General features: G+C 42.3%; 1 protein-coding gene across 1 annotated transcript; it reads left to right on the forward strand.

Annotated features, from left to right (window-relative positions):
• The first annotated feature begins 2,912 nt into the window (after nucleotides 1-2,912).
• Nucleotides 2,913-18,099, forward strand: LOC149328781 (uncharacterized). The gene is made up of 6 exons (XM_089559089.1): nucleotides 2,913-2,916; nucleotides 3,013-3,029; nucleotides 11,875-12,095; nucleotides 14,524-14,597; nucleotides 16,505-16,588; nucleotides 17,966-18,099. Exons 1-6 carry the CDS (start codon nucleotides 2,913-2,915, stop codon nucleotides 18,097-18,099), a joined length of 534 nt encoding a protein of 177 aa, XP_089415215.1.
• Nucleotides 18,100-21,665: the final 3,566 nt, after the last annotated feature.

Genomic DNA, 21,665 nt, shown 5'->3' on the forward strand with positions numbered 1-21,665 from the left:
CCGGAAGATCGGAAGATCGCAGTACAGACAATGTTGGCACATCTGCTCAGATTGGAGCCTACAGCTCGCTTATCGTAGTCGTCACTTTCAGCCTTTGGTACATGTTCCAATTTTTTTCTGAAAACAATCCTTGACGTGGAACATTCTCATTAATAAACTACATGATTTTTCAAGTGTCCTTACCTCGCTTTGAGCATCTGTTTCATCTTTCACTGGGTAATGGTAGGTAACCCATAGCTTAGAAATCACCATTCTTTAACAAGCATAACCAGAGACAGCACAGGGCTTCCCGCAAGGTAGCTTGTATAACTTCAAAACGCGGTACATATGTATTCTTAACTTTTCCTACTTTACCCCTTTTTTGACTTGTCTTTTGTATAAATTGTACTTTGTATTTTCTTATTTCTGCAACATTATTTGACATCTATAATAAAGACACTCCTAATTCGGCTCCTTTCATAACCAACTCGATCAAAAAGCATTTCCCTTAGGTATCTTTTGTATCAGTGATACGTTTGCTATTTTGGTGTTATTTTGCACAGAGTAAGAATCGTGTCACGTAGTGGGGACGGGAGTCAGAGAGGCAGCGAATGGAGTGGCGAAAAAAACTTGATTAGGCATACCTGCGACCACAAACAACTGAATAACTAAGCGGCAGCATACCACTAAGCGTACTCGGTGGTCGTCAGAGTGCCCGCCTCTGTCGGCCATGCTCCCTATAAAACTGACAACGAATTTTAGGAATAAGGCGTGCTACCATATGGTAGCTCCAACAATCTGGAACAACGCAGAATTGTTTCCACCTGGCTGTAATGTTCCGAGATAATTCTGACTGTGTCTTGAATCAGAATCATAGCGATGAAGCCGCATCCTGGCAGCATTAAGCGTAAACAAAAAAAGATTACGAAGCCTTGCGGCATTAGCCTTCGCTTGAAGAAGCATCTAGGCGATGCTTTAATTTAAAATATGGGCAAAAATAAACAAAGCGAATAAAAATATAGCCACTAAGAAAATGCAAACAAGGAGTACTTTTCTTTTTCCAGTGAGGTTCTGGAAATAACAACAGACGAAGCGCTACGAGCGTAGCTTAAGAGATGCCTAAGGCCTGATTGGGCAAGTTAAACAAATATCAAAAAATACAGAAGAACAGAGCACGTGCACACTCACAGGCTCACACAGATCAAGCACGTCGTGACATAGTACTGAACAGAGAAATTTGCGCTGATAAAAAAAAAAGTAAAAAGAAACCCGGTAAGCCACCAAAAACCTTTGAAAAGTATGCAACATTCGTAGCTAAAACCGTAAGAAATTTTGTGGTCAAGGTAATCCTACCTTGGCAAAGAAAATAACTACAGAGTTGCATGAAAGAAATACAATTTAAAATGCTCTATAGGTGCTGTAAAAGTAACTGGGTTGTTTGTACAGTGATTATACAACGTGTATGGTAAAGTGAACTGAAGGCTATGGTCCCGATATAATTTCCTCCTTCAAGGAATGACCCATTCTTGTTTGCTTCTGATGAAGAAGCGGTTTTCTTTAAGCTTAACTCTAACAACAATCTTGAGAACATCGGATACGCATTGCGGCGAGTACCTCAGGTAATGCAGTAAGCGTTACCCAAACGTGGCATACGCGAGAAGAATCCTATACTGTGGAAATAACCTTCCCACTTCAGGCCTGCTAGTACGGCATCCATTACATGATGAAATGTTGGTGGGGCAAAAAAATTCCATTACCTTGAAATAGTGGAGGCCATCTGCCGCTATAAACGCGGTCTCCTCGCGGTGCCTGTCATCGACCTCGACCGGCCAATACCAGCGGTTAAGCTCCATGGACGAGAAATATTTGGCTTTGCAGAGGTGTTCTGGAGTATTTTATGTTATTTATTGTATTTAACAATACTCTCAACCCTCGTGCGAGGGTCCTTAGAGAGAGGGTATAAAAATTTCATAGAAAAACAGCACTTTTCACAAGCATTGAATACATCAGCATGAAACGGTACATCATTCAGTCAAGCATCAAATGGCACTTTCAAGCATGTGGTTATCCAGAGATCGTTCGAATTCATGCACATCACTCTGTTCCACAACACTCATTGGCAAATCATTCCACATTTCAACTGCATGAGGGAAGAAGGAATGTTTGAAAGTTTCACTACGGGCGTTGTAAGGCTGAATTATCCGACCATGATTTCTTCTAGAACTGCGTTTGCCTGGTGCTTGTATGTATGTTTCCTTCTGAATATTTATCTGTCCTTGGAGCATCTGGAACAATAGCTTCAGCCGATTTTTTTGCCTTCGTGTTTCTAAGAAATCCAGATTACAGGAATAGAGCATATCCGCAACAGAGTTTGTCCTTCGATATCGGCAGCAAATAAAGCGTACTTCCAGGAAGCGGGTAGACATCTTTCTTTGCTATGTTATTTATTCGACGGTAATCGACAAAAAACCATAGGTTAGCATCCTTCTTCACAACGAATACCGGGTCTGCGCGGAGGATCATCGACTGGCGGATGGCTTTCTCGCGCAGCATTTCCTCAGCTTGGTCCCGGATGGCTTGGAGTTCACGCGGCGATACGCGGTAGGTGCTTTGGCGGAAAGGTCGGGAGCGCCGGTCAGTTACAATAGGATGTTTGAAAATCGGCCCTTTTCTGACCTTCGGCGATAACGACAAGCACTCGCTGTAGCTTCGAAGCAGACTGCAGATCTGGTCCTGACTGTTCCGGATTAGGTCTTGGTGTATGTCAGAAAGGTGTTTAATTTTCCTACGTGAATGTTCTGGGATTCCGTCGGACAGAGCGAAGGCGTATGAAACGTCGGATAGTTCGCCAAAGAAAGCAATCTTTGTTCCTCCATTAACGTCCCAATAGTCTCCGGTAAAGTTCGTCAGCAGCAAGCCCGGCAATTGCGAAAATGGGTAATGCCTCATGCGATACTGATTCCTTGTTATAGAATCAACTGCGGTTTCCGTAGATCAAGATTCCGGTGTTCTCGACTCCTGTGGCACCTACAGGGACCATAACGCTTCAGGTGGGTGGAGCGCTCACTTGTTTATCCAGGAAACTTGGGCCAGCATGATGTTGCAGCTTTGTGATCGAATGTTAGTCTGTTACGAATTCAATGGCACCAAAGCAACTAAAAGCTATGTTGCGACACACGCATGGTTAGAATGTCTTTTTAAAGGTGGTATCTATAATTTGTTTAAAATATTGGCTTCCTTAACAAATATAAAAATACTTGAAAAATTCATTAGTGATTGATCAGCTAAAACCAACATGGGATGTAATAGGACGTATTCACTGTAGAATGTTTTAAAATACTTTTTCTTACCTGTTCATGTTTCATACTAACAGTGTGCAGTGATAGATAACAAACACCGTCCAGTCCATTGAGTCCTCAACTTTTGTCCAGAAATGCTGGCTTTTTATCTGTAACAACTACTGTGGCCCTGGTGATTCACTTGCCACAGTTTTTTTGTCATATGGTAGGATTCCATGCCTTCCCGCGTGGTCTTATTTATGTGCTTATGCGATACTATTGCTGTGTTGAAAAAGGACGAGCACCCACTGCACGTGAGACAGTGCTTGACAATGTGGGAATCTGGGTCGTTATTTTCGATATTTTTGCTGTCTTCCCGAAGGCATGTATTCAGACACCGTTCGTCCAGTTTGTCCTACGTAGACGTCGCCGCAAGATAAACTGATCTGATACACTACGTATTCATTGCACGAAACGAACTGCTTCCCATGGCGTATAGTACAACCCCTGTGTGCACCTAGGTTTGGCGCTTCCAGCTTATGAAGCACCTTTGCACATATGCGGGCCAGTTTCAAGGGAGCGGACAAAAAGACATCAACTTGATATCGCTTCGCCACGCTCTTTAGCAAATTTGAGAGGTGGTGTACGTATGTTATGACGGCTAATTTATTACTTTTATTCAGTTTGCGTTGTTGGCTGTTGTGTTAAAACGTGCTACTTATTCTTTTAGATAGCTCACCGGAGATGTGCGCCAATAGTTGTTGCGGGTAGCCTCCTACCGTTACTTTGGTCACCTTGGCTTCGAAGGTAATGTTCATCACATGGAAACATGATATCTCCAGGGCAGTCTGCAGGCACTACTTGGCTATGCAATTTATGCAATTTTTACCTATCTCGAAGGGCTCTGAGTTGACATTGAAGATCGGTTTATTTGACCTTATGTTGTAGTGCCAGCAGACATAGTTTCCTTTCACTTTCATCTGCATATCTATATATTGCAGGAAATCTTCTATGTTGGCGTTATTTGGTAGTCCTCATGCGTGCGTGCTCAAGAGGAAAGGTTTCGTTTTTCTGCTATTGGTTTGTGCTTCTGGAATGCACTTGTGTAGTTGGAGAAATTTGACACATTTACAATAATGCTCACTCAATATATTGTCCTGTTCTTGTAATTATGTTTCTACGCCGGGTGTTGTCAACAACTGAGGTGTGAAAGAAATGTGATCAGAACTGTTTATTGGGGACACATATTTCTGCCAGGAAGTTTATTCTGCGATCCTTCGAGTATACCTCAGCCTTCCTAAACATATGTAAGTTCTCTGCAGTTGGATAGCGACGCTGAGCGCTGCAGGCTTTTTTTTTTGCTGTTTTTTTTCGCCAATGTACAGTCTTTTGTCCTCCGTACATTGTAGTCTTCTGTATGAGTCCTGTTGTTTGCGGTATGGCGAGTGTTGCGGTCGATATTACGCATGCAGCAAACATTTGATTAATTTATTGCATGGTGATTTCTGCACGAGATTTCTTTTCCAGAGAGCCATTCGTTCTAAAGAGCGACCAGTCCGCTAACTGAAGTGCCAACCGCCGTGGTCTTGTGGTGAAGACTGAGTAGACGAAGAGAGACTCATGACAGCAGGAAAGTGATCAGTTTGCAGTGAACCATTTAAACCATCCCCCCTTAAACTGTTAAAAAGAAATGGGGATGCCGAAGCGAAATCGAGGAAGCGCATTTTTCAGGACCTTGGGCAAACGCATGTGTCCTTTTTCGTATTTAAAAGACGCTTTATTTGCAAGAATGAAACTTTCTATTACACAGCGTTCGCTTTCCCAGAAGTTCACGAAGTATGACTTCAAGATCTTGTACTGTTATTACAATATGTGGAGGAAGGTACAGAAAACACAATGTTAGTGTTTTGTAGCTACCAAGGCTGACCACAGGAGCATCAAGATTTGTTTTAAGACTTATTGCTCGAGCAGGGGGCTAGCTTCTAATGACAAATGCCCCGCCTCCCGAGGGTCTAAGTTCCTGCTCGCGATCATGTCAAAAATTTTATAATGTTTCAGGATATTCACCTTTTTTGGACCAAAATTGGTTTCATGAAGATAACGTTACAGGCAACATTGACCCTACAATAATGTCACGCAGTGGTGGATTAAGTCAGTTGAGCAGGAAGCAGCGAGAATGGCTTCAAAACGAAACTTATTTTGCACTCACTTAACTGAAAGACTCGGTGGCAGCGCTGCAAGAGGCGTGCTCAGCGGTCGTCCAACTGAATGCCCGCCACTCGATAGCGTGCTCAAGTTTGAAGCTAATCGAGGACTATCGGGGTACAGCGTGTGGAAGTTACTAAAACATTTTGGACCAATGTAGAAACGGCGCCGCCTGGAGGCGGGCAGTCGAGATTAATCTGGTCGCGTTTTGCATTACAAATCAATAAAGCGGCCTGTCGGCAGTGGTGAGGAATCAACAAAAGCTACAAAGATTCGGAGCAATATATATTATGTCACTGTAATTCACCAGCGCTGCTCTACTGTCGCCAGAACGGTGATATTAATGCCGCTTAACTAAAGCGTCAAGTTTATAGGTATAAGTTTTTTAAACGGCTAAATGAACAGAGATATTTGCTCAGCCCCTTACCCCGCGGTATATAATATGTCGCGTTGGCTAACTCCAAAACGCGTTTTTACTTCCCGTAAGCAATGCATGCAGTAGCCAGTAGCCTGAATACATATTTCATATTCTTCTCGCTCTAGCTCGAACAACCTAGGCCGAATAGTTAATGTGAAGCATAGAAATTATGTGCATCGTGTAATAAGTAGGGCATTGTCTCCTTGGTTTTAACAGAAAAACAACAATAAAAGGTTTGGTTTATGGGGTTTAACGTCCCAAAGCGACTGAGGCTATGAGAGACGCCGTAGCGGAGGGCTCCGGAAATTTCGACCACCTGGGGTTCTTTAACGTGCACTGACATCGCACAGTACACGGGCCTCGAATTTCTCCTCCAAAGAAATTCAACCGCCACGGCCGGGATCGAACACGCGTCTTTCGGGCCAGCAGCCGAGCACCTTAGCCACTGAAACACCGCGGCGGCACACAACAATAAAAAGACGTCAAAACTATTTTCAAACACCTGGTTTTAACCGATTAAGATGGTTTGCACGAAACACATGGCTGGCGTTGAGTAGGTGCTATAGTCGGTCACACAGTCGGTCAGATTAACAATGCACGGAAGAGAGGAGCATGGTGACACCCTGGCACTGCTCTATTAGGTAGTGTAGTGGGCTTTAGCAAATGGATCCGCTGCTGCACACGCCTGTACAGACCGCGTAGCTCCATCTCCTGGCCGTGTCCAATAAATCTGGCTCTTTGTTCTCATGATCCAACGCCTAAGGCTACTTCTTGGTTAAGTAGGGTTCTCCACTACATCTAATTGCACTGACGTGATACCACAGATAAGTGTCACAAATATGTTAGGTCCTGGCTATCACGAGTACTCTGCGGCTGCATACGTGCACTGTACACAGTTTGAGTACTTGATGCCCCTATCCCCTTCTCGTCTCTTGCTGAACCTTGCGTAATAAATCAGCAGAGAGTGACAGCTGAGATGTTGAATAAACTTCCGTTTCCAATTTTTTTTATGGCAGCTCGTGCACCCTTCATCATTCACAGCGCTCTACGTACGATTGCACGTAATATAGTTGCTGATAAATCGATGTCTAAAGGAGACCAAGAATGCTCAGATAAGCTGTTAGTTTTTCTCACACACCAGTACAACAATATTCGACCAACAACAGTAATTTCCTCAAAGACGATAACCAGACACAACCAAAAAACCAAACCACTCGCTCAGAAATGAACACTGGAAACATTCGCTGATTTTTCATAAAATGAAAACAGGAAAGTTCAGTCTCTACTCGTAGATTATAAGCAGGCGTATGGCAGAGGACATATCAAGGTAGTTTTTTCTAGTCCCCATTCAGCAGCTTTGCGCTTGTAGCGTTTAAACTGCAGCTGTGGAGTTTATCTGCGGTCGCCGCACTGCAAGCTCGTTTCTCAACAAGAACACGTGTGTGTTCTTTACGTTTGGATCTTTAGCGGGCGGTATCCTTTACAGAAAAACTTCACCATGTGGTCTGCTCTCAGAGAACCGTAAGTACGATATTTGCTTTAAATTATCTGCTCGAGCATTAAAAATTTAAGGATTGACAATTTTTGCAAGAAATGCCCTAGGCGGCACGTCCAAGGTGGCCACACTTCTGCCGACTTTTGACGACAACATTATTCACAGGAACATATATATACCGTGGAAATTTCGAGAACTTCCGGGCATTTCACTTGTGTAACTTTCATCTAAAAGGCGTATCATGGTACAAAATCCCAGGTAGTGTAACAGCACGTTTGTTTTTTTGTTTAGATCTCATTTAAATTTAGAAATGCATATCTGTTCTATATTGCTGACTTTCCGGCGCGTGTGCGGTTACTCAGCCACCCCGTTTGTTCGTGCTTTTTTGGAACTTCCATACAAGCTCGCCTTTGAGTCCTGTTGGTAATCAGGGCTTCAAAGTTTTGCAATAGTTACGAATGGTTAATTCGATCCAATGCTAGGAAATGCTTCTTTCTGCTAGGATATTTTGGTGTTGCTCATTTAATCCCGTGTCGCACAATGGACTGCACTCTAAATGTCTCAGAGATTTGTGACATGCTGATAATGGGCCAAGGGTACTGATTTACTCTTTTAACGAGAACAGAAAACTGGGCAAGTTGGAACGGATTCATCTTAAAGCAGCGCGAAACACAGGACGTAGTGGAAGAATGAGAGACGACACGAGCGCTATTTAACAACTGAATTTTATTTTCAGAAGTGTTAGAAATATATGCTCCAAACATAACGATAAAACGCAGCGCTCGTGTCATCTCTTATTCTTCCACTACGTCCTGTGTTTCGCGCTGCTTTAAGAAGGTTACTAATTTACTGCGAAGGCATTGTTGGCCATATTACTAAAAAAAAACCGGCGGCGTGCATGCGTGCGCTCGCACATGCTACATAAAATCCCAGCGATACAAAGAAAAGTAATATGACGTCATCAAGCTGTCGTGCGAGCCAGACAGCAAGCTAGGCAGTAGCATTTCATACATCCATATACACGTCCTTCTTCAAAATATGTATATTCCCCACTGCCCAACCTCTGTGCGCCGCTGGCTTTCACGACAGATGTAGCGCCAAAATTGAGAAGCAAACTTTTGTTGTGCAGCGTTCCGAGGGCTGCCATGCGATTTCACTTTTAACATAGGTTACATAGGGCAGTCAGGTTCGAGGATAAGTTGCGACAAATATATATATATATATATATATATATATATATATATATATATATATATATATATATATATATATATATATATATATATATATATATATATATATATTCATCCGTCATTTTGGCCAGCAATTTTTTACAGTCCCTACAGCACTGCGTTTTGCCTCAGGACTGGAAGGTGGGTAAGGTGGTTCCGCTTTTCAAATCCGGTAATGCTCATTCCCCTCTTAATTATAGACCAATCACATTAACGAGCATCCCGTGCAAATTATTAGAGCATATAATTTACTCTAACCTCATAACGCTCCTCGAATTAAACTCATTTTTTACTCCTGTCCAACACGGTTTTCGCAAGCACTACTAGTGTGACACACAGCTATTATCTCTTACTAACAGCATAGCCTCCTCTCTCGACCATGGATCAATAATTGATTGCATTTTCCTCGATTTTGCAAAAGCCTTCGACAAAGTCCCCCATAACCTGCTCCTTCTAAAATTAAGCATCCTGAACATCGACCCCTGCATCATAAAATGGATTGAGTGTTTCCTCTCTAATCGCTCCCAGTTTGTTACACCTAACAATTTTACTTCATGCACTTCTTCTGTAAAATCCGGTGTCCCACAAGGCTCTGTTTTGGCCCCGTTATTGTTCCTAATATATATTAATGACCTTCCTGACTGTGTTTCCTCATCTATAAAGCATTATGCCGATGACTGTGTTCTTTTTCGTGAAATCACAAACGCTAATGATAACATACTCCTGCAGACCGACCTTGACGCGATTTCACACTGGTGTAACGATTGGCTTATGACTTTAAATGCTAGTAAATGCAAAATCATGACAATATCACGCCGTACCCACTGCCTATACCTTACAGCTACAGAGTTAACTCCATAGCTCTCGAAAATGTCACATCTTACAAATATCTGGGTGTTTACATAACAAACAACTTTTCATGGCATGTTCATGTGAAATATATTACCAGCAATGCTAATCGCACTCTCGGTTATCTGCGTAGGAACTTTTCTCAAGCACCAAATCATCACAAAGTAATAATATATCAAACATTAATTCGACCGAAACTAGAATATGCCTCCGCAATATGGGACCCAGCTCTTTCGACAATAACCGACGACATCGAAGCAATTCAAAATCGATCAGTGCGCTTCATTCTGTCTAATTATGCCCGTACTGCAAGTGTTTCCTTAATGAAATCACAAGCAGGTCTACCGAACTTACATATTCGAAGGAAGATCTCCCGTTTGTGCTTGTTTCTTAAAATTTATTTCAATAACCCTTTACTTAAAAGTGAATTCTTTTCTGAACCTACTTACCTATAAACGCGTGTCGATCACACATATAAAGTTCGTGCCCCACACTGCCGTACAAATCTGTTTTCTGACTCTTGCTTGCCAAAAACTATAACGGACTGGAACCACCTTCCCTCCTCCATTGCCTATATTCAAGACCCTGTGGCATTCAAAAACGCGCTAAAAATTTGTTTGACTGTCTAGCCTGCTTATTTCATGTTTTTTCTTGTCACTTGTTTGCTGTGTCTGGAGCATTTTGTTTCTTTTCTTAAGCCCTGCAACATATGTTTCAGTTTTTATTTATTTCCAAATACTGCAGGAAGCAGTGCTGCCCAAGCAGGAGTGCCTGTACACGTGTGCTTTCTCTTTTTTTTCTCCAAATTGCTTTGTTGAAATTTTGTTCAACCCCTCTACCCACCCCCTCTGTAACGCCTCCTAGGCCTTGAGCGTAAATAACTAAATATATATATATATATATATATATATATATATATATATATATATATATATATATATATATATATATATATACAAGGGAAGGGGATGAGGGGCTCGTTATAAATATGACAGAAGCCAACCGCCACAGAAACCAAGGGGCACAGGGGATTTTTTTTAAGTTATTTTATTTCGTGCTGTTGATCAATTTAGAATATTACTGAATATGTTATCGTTTAAAGATAACTGATTAGAAAAGCAGAAGAAAAAACAACCACCTGCCGCCGGTGGGATCCGAACCCACGACCTCCGAATTACGCGTCCGGTGCGCTACCTCTGAGCTACGGCGACGGCTGTCAATTCTTCTGCTTTCGGGGGTATTTATGTTTACAAGTAACCTAACCTTGAGAGTGTTCATCAGCGCCACCCACGTTCATAAGCGGCGGACGTAGAACGTCCTGAGTTGCCGCAGGTGTGACGTAGAACGTCATCGATCGAACGGAGAGGGTGGAAGCTGCGTGAGAACCCTCTTATGCTTCCTAAGGCGTCAAGGCTGCCAGAATCGAGGCCCTCGCTAAGCAATTAAGCACACAAGGGAAGGGGATGAGGGGCTCGTTATAAATATGACAGAAGCCAACAGCCACAGAAACCAAGGGGCACAGGGGATTTTTTTTAAGTTATTTTATTTCGTGGTGTTGATCAATTTAGAATATTACTGAATATGTTATCGTTTAAAGATAACTGATTAGAAAAGCAGAAGAAAAACAACCACCTGCCGCCGGTGGGATCCGAACTCACGACCTCCGAATTACGCGTCCGGTGCTCTACCTCTGAGCTACGGCGACGGCTGTCAATTCTTCTGCTTTCGGGGGTATTTATGTTTACAAGTAACCTAACCTTGAGAGTGTTCATCAGCGCCACCCACGTTCATAAGCGGCGGACGTAGAACGTCCTGAGTTGCCGCAGGTGTGACGTAGAACGTCATCGAACGGAGAGGGTGGAAGCTGCGTGAGAACCCTCTTATGCTTCCTAAGGCGTCAAGGCTGCCAGAATCGAGGCCCTCGCTAAGCAATTAAGCACACAAGGGATCAACACCATTGATCAACACCACGAAATAACGAAATTGATCAACACCACGAAATTGATCAACACCACGAAATAAAATAACTTAAAAAAAATCCCCTGTGCCCCTTGGTTTCTGTGGCTGTAAGATATAAACATATACGAAGCTAGAAATTTCTCGGTGCCATGTTAATTGAAAGTGCCAAAAGCGCACATATTAATCCTGGTGTTTCAGGCATAAGCTCCCTTCTTTTCCATGTTTCTAGTGATTCCCAGATATCAAGTGTCCATCGACCATCGTCAAGGGGAGAGAGGGCACACGCTAAAAACTTGGATTATAGACGGCAATACAACCTCTAGTCCTTTAAGAATCTTAGGAGCGCTTTAACCACTGTCCTTTGTGTGCAAGGTTGTGTCTAAGGCCCCAGAACCTTGTAGGCTGTTAGGGGACGCGAGTCCTTTTTCCCCTTAGTTCCCCTCCCCAAGTGTAGGGTAGCCAACTGGGCATCGCCTGGTTAACATCCATGTCTTTGCGTCCATTTCTCTCTCTCTCTCTCAGTGCTTCCCAGATGTAGGTGAATGGATCTGCATGCACAGGAACTACTACGCTGATCCGGACTTCGGTGGCTCATCTAAGTGTCTCAAGTTTCACAGATACGGAACCTACGAGAATTTCACCACTCCAGTCGCTTTTACTTTTGGGCAGAACGGATCAACGTAAGCACAGAAAGCTCTCGGCTACGAAAACGCGACTCCACAATATGCCAGTTGTTTGCAGTAGATCGCAATCTCTTGCAGGCTGTTCGAGCAGTGCGAAGCAAAAGAGTACGCCGTCCACTCAGGCGCTCGTTTTCAACTAATGTTGGACCTTCGTCCCTAGCTGAATAGCAGCCCATGTGCCACCAATTTGTTGCCTGTGCCTCCGTTTTCTTGCCACTGATCTAACCATTATGCATTCGTACCGAGGCCTTATTGTCTAAGTCTTACTTCATTTTTATTTGGTAAGTCATCTCGATGGATAGTTTTTTTTAGCTCGGCTATAGTAATGGAGTTCTTGATTAGATTTTGTTTCAAAGCTGGAATAATAAAGTTATAGAATTATCGCAGCTGTGATAGAAAAATAAAGGACTAACCGTCTGATGTTTTCACCCGAAAGAAGCTTTTTTCTCGCCGCCATTAGTGACAAAGTACTTCAGTGTACGCCAGATGCAACTTATATGCGCTTTCGCATCCTCCCCGATGAAATTTTATCCGAACCAGTAAACAAAGGCCGTATCTTCACTTTCATTAAATGGTTATAGAGAGGCATCAGAGGGCTAGAATACGAGCCCTGTTTGACTGGGTAACTGAGTTCTTTGGAAATTGCTGCCGTTTACAAATGCCATTAGTAGTTTTTAGCTGCATACAGGGCACATAGTGTTTGTGGCAGAGAATATGGTGACTCCAGCCAACAACAGGGTCGCTCCCTTCTCATTGAATAGAATGATTTGTCTGGTTTTTAGAGCCTACATAACAAATATTCATTCCACACCTGCGTTTCTGGCACCCCAAAAATGTCTCACTTTCCAATCAAAACCCAAGGTTTGATACCTGGAAATTTTCGTTTACATGCTAAGCCGAGAGAACTACCTTTATAGCTCGGCCGTTTTAAATGCCGCTCATTTAAAGGCTGACGGCACGCACTGTAGCATTTTTAAGACATTGTTTCGCCGGGACTAATCTATTCCTTTATCGCCTTTCCCTCGAAATGTAAAAACTGGGGAAAGACCTATCAGAGGACTTTAAGTTCCCGGTATTATAAAAACACATATTTTAAACCACAGTGCTAACAGCGCAATAAATTATTTCTTTTTCTGAATTCGCTCTTCTAATGTCGCTACTGCTACATCGATGTTTTCTCCCCATTAATGCAATATATATTTTTGACTCATCACAAGTGGCGATCTTAGTCTACGTTAGCACGTCCAACGCAACGGCTTTCTGTGATTTTGTGTATTGTATATTCGACAATTGCTCTAATTTTCATCTGAGCACCTCCGGCTTGGGCTCAGACAGAAGCTATAGTATAAATGTGCATTTGAAATTTCCTCATACATCTCACAGGGCCTCCGCTCCGTAGGTATGGCAGGTAGTGTTATTACTCGAGCATGATGGTTGCGGTATCAGCACTGTGCATTCGATATGAGCTGTGTGACAATCATTCATTCGCCTTCGTTAATTTTCATTGAGCGTTGGTCTCAGAAAAGAAATCACTTCATCTCACTTCGTCCGAGTGGAAGACATGTCGTTCCTGTCAGCTGCCCATCTGAGTTTCTTGAACTAATTTGACATGTACTTGCGCAATGAAAACCTTTTATTGGCATAACTGTCTAGAAAATTCGTGGTACTTTCATTTCTGCGTGCCCCACCCCGTATGTAATACCGTCTAACAAGGGTCGTTGAGGTATAAAATGAAGTCAAGTTGTAGAGTGGTGTAAAAAATTTTGGTATCGACTTCGCGCCACTCATTGTATTCGCAGAATTATTCAGTTTGATTTCAATTCTTCATTTCGCAACTTAGGCATACCACAGATTACAGAACGAAAGGCATGACTTCTATAGTAGCAGCACCTTGAAATAGTCTTATTCGCTACGTGAAAAATCCCCATACAACTTTCCTGCTAAAAGCAAGAATAATAAATGGTCTCCTGGCAGCACTATTATTAGATACTTAGCCTCTGCACGGATAATTAGGAGACGCGTAAAAAAATGGGCAATTTGCATGTAGCGAAACATAATAACAGCGTTTCTTTCGCACTGAAAATTGCTTCTAAACATTTGCCGTGATAAAGTTTGTAGAACCTTCATACGATAAATAACTTTATTACCAAGAAAAGCCACTGATTTTACCTTTCCAACAGCACAAAATAAAAACGGGTTTTGTACAAGTAGATTGTGTGCAATCGCACTGCGCTGCGTGCTGCTGAAGTAAGGGGTCACGCCAAGATCTTCCCCTAATAAAATGGTCGAAAACGTAGTCTGTGAATAGGCTGACGCAAATAAGGATATACAAAATAGGGGTAAATAACAACCTGAACTTCGAACGAAGTGAAACGGAAGCAAACGAAGCAAAATACTGCAAAGTGTCATTCTCTTCTTGTCATAGGACCGGGAGCTGTAAGCTGAGCTCTTCACCCTGCTACCAAGGGAAAAACATACACAAGTTCACTCCTGATGACGGTGAGTAAGCAGCCTTGTAATTTTTTTCTTCCTTTTTTGTTACGAGCTGGAGCAACCAGAGCATTCGAAATTAGCAATTTTAAATGCAAACTGCTGAATAAATTATGAACGGTATCCTTAATCTTTCTGAATGCTGAGACTATACATAAATTCAATGTACGAAACATGAAGGGGAACTACGGGAAGTCTGTTTTACATTTTTAATGATGAAGTAATTACCTAATAAAGTGGCGATATTCTTCATTCGTCCCCGTATACAAAACCTACGTTCAGGAAAGGGAATAATGACTTCTTAACAAATTCTGATGCATTTTCAAAACATGAGCGTTTAGTCAAAACAAACAAAACAAGCCCCATCGCGGGTGACCAAGCGGAATTTTGCTTAGAAGCATTTCGTACCGCGGCACAGGTCTGACATCTTGTGCAATATGATGTAATCATCATGGTTGTACGCACAACACAACACTGCGAGAGGCCTAAACATCAGCGTGGTTTGAATAGGATATTGCTTTACTGTTTTTAATGCTAGAACAAAAACGAAATCTTGAAAAGCTTCGGTTTCGAGCTTTATAGATATCCCTAAATCTCATCTAATTATGAAAAATATATGAGAGAAGCCAACAGCCACAGAAATCAAGGGGCACAGGGGATTTTTAATTTATTTTTATTTCTTGTGGTGCTGATCAATTTATATTACTGAATATGTTAAAGCTAATTGATTAGAAAAGCAGAAGAAAAAACAACCACATGCCGCCGGAGGGATCCGAACCCACGACCTCCGAATTACGCGTCCGGTGCTCTACCGCTGAGCTACGGCGACGGCTGTCAAACCTTCTGCTTTCGGGGGTATTTATGTTTGCAAATAACCTAACCTTGGGAGTGTTCACCAGCGCCACCCACGTTGTTAAGCGGCGGACAAAAGCTACCAGGCGACATAGAATCAGTTGCCTTAAGTGTCACAGATTGTAGCGATGTTAAATATTACCTGTACACATTAAAGCCTCATGTCGCATTGTTCCCATTCGCACGTGCTGGAGAAACTGAGCATGACTACAGTCATCTCATGAGCAGCCCCACACTAACGCTAAATCTTAGCACTAGGTAGTCCTCTTCGTCTCCATCAAACGTCCGGAACTTAAAAAAAAAGAACTTCCCTGCTCGTTCCTGATGAGTCCGATTCGGAGGCAGATGTCCTTAACCAATCAGTGCATACATCCGAAACTTATGGATGCGCCTTACTGTGTGCAAGCCCCGGCGTTAGGCACGATTACGTAATGCAATGTAGAAAACAGGAATGGTGTCGTCTTTGCACGTTGGTGAAGTGTTGTGTCCTGAGCACATTTAAAACACGTTCATGCGTACTTAATACGCTGTAGGAAAACGTCATGCAGCTTAGCTAGACAGTGGAGCTCATAGTGGCAGGACAACATTCCCAATAGCCTCATGGAACATTTAAGCGCGAACTTTGCCGTTTCTTGAGTTTACCAAATTCAGCATTTACATTTCTTTTCACACGCTGCTTGTTGAAATACAGAAAAATGACTACCATAGTGCATTTAATGGTAATGATTTCAGGCATTCCTTTTGTGATGTAATTATCTAAAATTTACGCAGAAATATGACGAGTGGGGTTAAGACAAGGTTATAAATGTTCATTATTGAGTTTTTGCAGAGATTCTTCAGATTAGATTGAACATTCACAATTTGTGAGAATAAATTAGCGAGTCAGTGCTTTAACGTTAAATTAGCGCTGTAGTTGACGTCATTGAATTTTTTGCCTAGAGAGCGGTATATTAAAGGGTCTGCGGAACTGTAAGCAGACATTATTGCCTGGATGTGAAGCGCTAGTTTCTTTCTCGAAAGGTGCAAGAAGTGTTACATGTTAGTTTTTTACTTTTTTTCATCAGAAAATGCCCCCCTGGAAATGTTTTACGCAATCTACGTTGACTGTTCAAGCTGTGTTGTTTTTCGCCATCGCTACACCGCAGATGGTAAGTGCTTAGCAGCCTGAACAAATCTCATTAAACTTTGGAAATGACGACCACTCACTGAAATTGTCAGTAGAATTGCTTTGATCAACTGCGCATGTACGCACATTTCATCTCCTATTGGACCAAAAGTAATAGTTTTTTCCCTTGAGGAAAGTACTTCATACTGCCTAGGAACAAACAGGACCATATGTCATGGTAGCGTACAAAGGACAGTGTTCGCATTCAATCAACACTGCGTGAATGTTTTTCCAACCGATTGTCAAAATATGACAGGTGCTGTTACTAAGTATGTGAAACATTGTGGCAAAAGCTATTAGATTGTTTTAGAGTAAAGCACGAGTCTGCGCAAAGGTTTCATCCTGATAGCTTTGTTTTTTCATGCCCTTAGCCACGCTACTTTATATTGATGCAAACACCGATGACGGCTTTTTAACGATGGTACGGTTTGGAGTTTTTTTCGGCGCAAGCGTGTCAGGAAGTCGAGGTGTATCGGTAAAGGTAAAAAAAACGCCTATACGTGAGTACATTGTACGATGGCTACGGATTATGTGGATCTTTTGTTTATCATCGCAAGATACGTATCACAGGAATTTTATCCTCATTTTTTTAAGAACAGGCTGCACTATTGCGACCACAGATATCTCGGAGTTGTTCAGCATGGCCTATTAGAATCAGTGGATAAATATGCCACCACTCACCTTCCTTCCTTGTTTTTAGACCAGCTGAAGCAATCATATAACGCTTCAAGAATTTGCTGGCAATGCTCTATGCAACGAAAGGAGTCGGAAGTAGTGCGCCGAAGCCAATGTACTGGAACAACACGTCGAGTTTGAATCTTTTAAACTAATTTTGTTTTGGATTGGTATCAATCAGTATCATGCCATTCAAGTCTCCATGTGACCAAATCACCTGTTTTCTGCGCATGGAGCCGCATTTTCCCGCCGTTAACAATGTCGGCACAATGATGGATGAAAGGCAGCTGCCTATATTTCCGTGAGAAACTATATTGTTCAATCAGTAACTGATTATCAAACACGGGTGTAGTCCAAGCCATCCATGAAATCGTTTGCCCCACTTCTATGGACAAGTGCATTCTTTTCTCCATAACAGGCATAGACCCCGCGATCAGGTCAACAAATGGTCACCAGCACTAAATCCTGGGACTTTCTTGGGGAGTACGCTGCAACACCATTATTACAATGGGCACAAAACTCAGAGGCGTCAATTGGTAGCAGAAACCGGATAACCAACGGCAATTTAGATTTAGCGCATGCAAGGGAAAGATTATTAAAGAGGTTGAAAAATTAAAATCTGCTGCGTTTAACTTCAATTCTTCCCTTGTGCTTCCTTCCTTTAAATTTTGTTTTAATTGAATAGGCCGTGGATGTTCCCTGTGGCGCCTCAGAGGAACTTTGCAAGAACCAAACGACTGCTGCGAGTTCATTTACAACGAGAACTGTGGCTCGTCACCCAAGTACCAGGTGTACGACCCTCGTACATGTGATTTCTAGCCGGAAGATAGCAGCACAGACCATGACGGCGCATCTGCTGAGATTTGAGCGTAAAGCTCGCTATCGTATAGCCGTTGCTTCCAGCCTTCGGTACGTGTTATAATTTTTCTGAAAATTGTCCTTGACTTACAACGTGCAACACGCAGCATTACTATTAATAAACTACACGATTTTTTAAGCGCCCTTACCTCATTGTGAGCCTTTGTGTCATCTTACTCTGAGTAATTGCACGTAATCCAAACCTTTCAAGTCACCATTTCTTGCCAAGCATAACAAGAGACCGCATAACGCCTCCCGCAAAGTATTGCGTCCAACTTCAAAACTCAGTGCATATCTGTTTGTTTGTTTGTTTGTTTGTTTATTGATACTGTTAACCCTTTGAAGGGTCATTACAGGAGTGGTAGGAAAAAAAAAGACAGCAAAAATACCAACAAATCTGTCATCAAGCGCATTGTACACGTAACAAGTCATTAAAGAGGACGAAAGAAGTATACACAGTGCCCTATTACATTGTAGAAGAGAGCAACAAAAAACATAATCACGCACACTCAAGAGCATCTACACAATAAAACACTATATAAAGACACGAAACACAATACACGGACTTAACTCAGTCATGTTAGCACACCGCGCTCCCGGAATAAATAAAAGAGTCTAAATTAACCAAAAATGCACTGAGCGAAGAAGATTGAACTACGGAATCGGGAAGCATGTTCCATTCTTTTATTGCTCTGGGGAAGAAACTATATTTAAATGCATCGTTACGAGTTACGAGTTAGTGCGATTATTAAGTTTCCTACTTTACCTGTTTTCTGATTATATTTTCTATAATATGCGCTTTGTATTTTGCTATGTCTGCAAATTTATCTCACGTCTGTGGTAATCAAATTGCTAATTCATAAGCAACATGTATGTTTTTGACCGATATAACATGTCATTTCGTCTTACTTCCTTTTATAACTTATTGTCCGCTGTTTGTGCCTGTTTAGGCACTGTATTGTTTCAAATTGCTTGAGTATTCCTCCTACGTATTCCTATTGAGGTGGTGATGTCTTGATGTGTTGCATCTTGGTTTTGGTTTTTATTTCCGCTACACTCGTGACTTTCATTTGTGAATGGCTTCAAGGAAACCAGTTTTGATGACTTTGTTATGTTGTGCTTTTTATCCTAAATTCAATGCACTGCATTGTCCCACATCTGATTTTACATTGTTGCTTTGTATTATGTTTTATATTGTTCAACATTCGCGACTCCTTCGTGCCATAAGCTCACAGTATGAATGAATAAATAAATAAACAAACTCGGTCTAAAAAAAACTGTTTCCTTGGCTTTCTTTTGTATCGATGACATCTTTGCTATTTTGATATTTATTTTGAACCGTGTAAGACTATTGTCGCGTAGTGGTGACCACAGTCAGGAAGGTAGCGAAAGGGGTGGCGAAAAAACAATTAGCCGTCGATTCTTTTGAACCATCCTTGCTATGTGTCACACATCTGATCCCGGCAACGAAGCGCTCACTGTGAACTCCGGCCTGCACTTCAGCGACATCAGCTCCACTGAGCGTGCAATCTTATTGACAGCTCAGGCTTCTGCACCAGCTGGATACCAAGAGTACCCGAGCGGCGAAGTGTTGGTAGCGCTGGTAGCAAGGGAATCTCTAGCGGTGTGGTATCTGTCATCTGCAAGCACTCGTCATAACGTCCTAGTAGAGACTGCTATGTACGGAAGTTTCAAATCGTACTGATAGTCTTCGCTGCACTGGTTATGCAGCCCAGCATCCGCGAAGTGAGCAGGCCGGGCAGTGCGTTTGCTACCGTAGATGGCCCAGCAAGTTTATCGAGAAACAGGTGTTTTCGGGCCGCTTTGATGAAGCCCAGCCGTAAAGTGCTCGATGGCAATGCTTAAAGCCTGGCAGCAGCTAGCACTTGCCGACTGGATGTCTTGTCTTAGTTGGTAGCAGTGACAATAAATCGTCGTGTGCATTGACCGGCATATATAAGCTAATTAACGTCACCTGATTTTAGTTAGAATGCTGTAAGTTAAGTAGCTCGGGCCCGAAACATCATTAACTTTCCACTTGTAATCCTCCCTGACAACTTGCGGACCAGTGGGAGGAGTCTTATTTAGCGCCCATTTATATACAGTTTAAAATGTCATGGTTGAAAGGAATGCTCAGCTGTAAAAACCAAGCCGATAAATCTCACCATCACAGTATTGGCGTTCTGACGTACGTTATTTTACTTGAGCGCACTGTTCAGTTCGTTTAAGCAGCCTCCATGTTCGTTGTTATTACGGCGCTCATTTATGTCAGTCAAGCGAACACTCGACCACAAAGCAGATATGTATACATTGGCAATGAGAAGCGCACAAGCAGGCACGAAGTAGGGCGCATAGCTCTACCTTAAAGTAAAATTGCGGTACCAGCCAGAAAAAAGGCGTCATAGGTTTGTGCTGAGGCATGAACTTCTTCTGTGGAGAACTTCGAGCAGCACATTAATTTCCATTCCTGTTGCACGCTTGTAAATCGAGGCCCGTAGCATAGAAGTGAAGCACACAAACATACCGAAGCAGTAGAGGCCGCCTTTGGAGCGCCGAAGTATGGGTGTTAATTTAATTTGAAGAAAATGGCTGTTTTTCTCCGGTTTTTGTAGTGGTTAAAATTCTGAAGCAATGAGTGCGATTGGAATGGAGGTGGCGGACGGACGGACGGACGGACGGACGGACGGACTCTAAATTCTCGTTCATATATTTCTAGCCCGTACTAAACTTCTGCTCTCATGAAGAAAACCGCATTCCTCAATTTATGCCCTAGCATCATTATTACTTTGATACATCACAGTACTTCGTATTATTTGCACCTACCAAAAAGCCCTATGTTCCTCATATCTCCGCCCTTTTGCCCTAACAATCTCTTTATTCTTTTCAGTGCACATCTGTATTTCGTTTACCCGTATCCCAAGATTTTGTATTCAGCAACTCTGGGTGATTGATGGCCTTGTATCGTAAGCACACCATCAGTTTTATCATTGCAAATCACGAGACCGAACTAAACTGCTCTGGAACCTAAACCTAGAGCGTCCCCGTCTCCAGAACAATTAACCGCAGTTTGTAAATCTTCCTGACTATCTACCAGTAGTACAATATCGTCCGCATGCGTTAAAGCGAGGACCCGTCGTTCAACAACTTTTCTGACTAATATGTACCACTGAGTACACGTAGATTACATTCTGGAACACTTCTCTGCATATTTATCATAAAAGCATCTACAACAGCGCTGATAGAATACAACCTTGTCTTAATCTTTTGCGTACCTCGACAGATGTCCTACCTCTGATTGCATCCCATCTAATTCCAACTTTATTATCTCGGTATATTTCAGGTAAGAAATCAATTATCTCATGACCGATACCTTCATGCTTTAGTATATTCGAAAATTGTTCCGTGTTCACGTTGACCTATGCGCCGCTTATGTCCATAAAGGCTAAATAAAGACGAATGTTCTCCTCCTCAGCTATTTTTATGCATTAGGTGGGCACGAAAAGGCGCCTAAGCCTTCTAAAGCCATT

Source organism: Amblyomma mixtum, chromosome 9, assembly GCF_055824585.1.
Source record: "Amblyomma mixtum isolate Tamu chromosome 9, ASM5582458v1, whole genome shotgun sequence".
Classification (NCBI taxonomy): Eukaryota; Metazoa; Arthropoda; class Arachnida; order Ixodida; family Ixodidae; genus Amblyomma; species Amblyomma mixtum.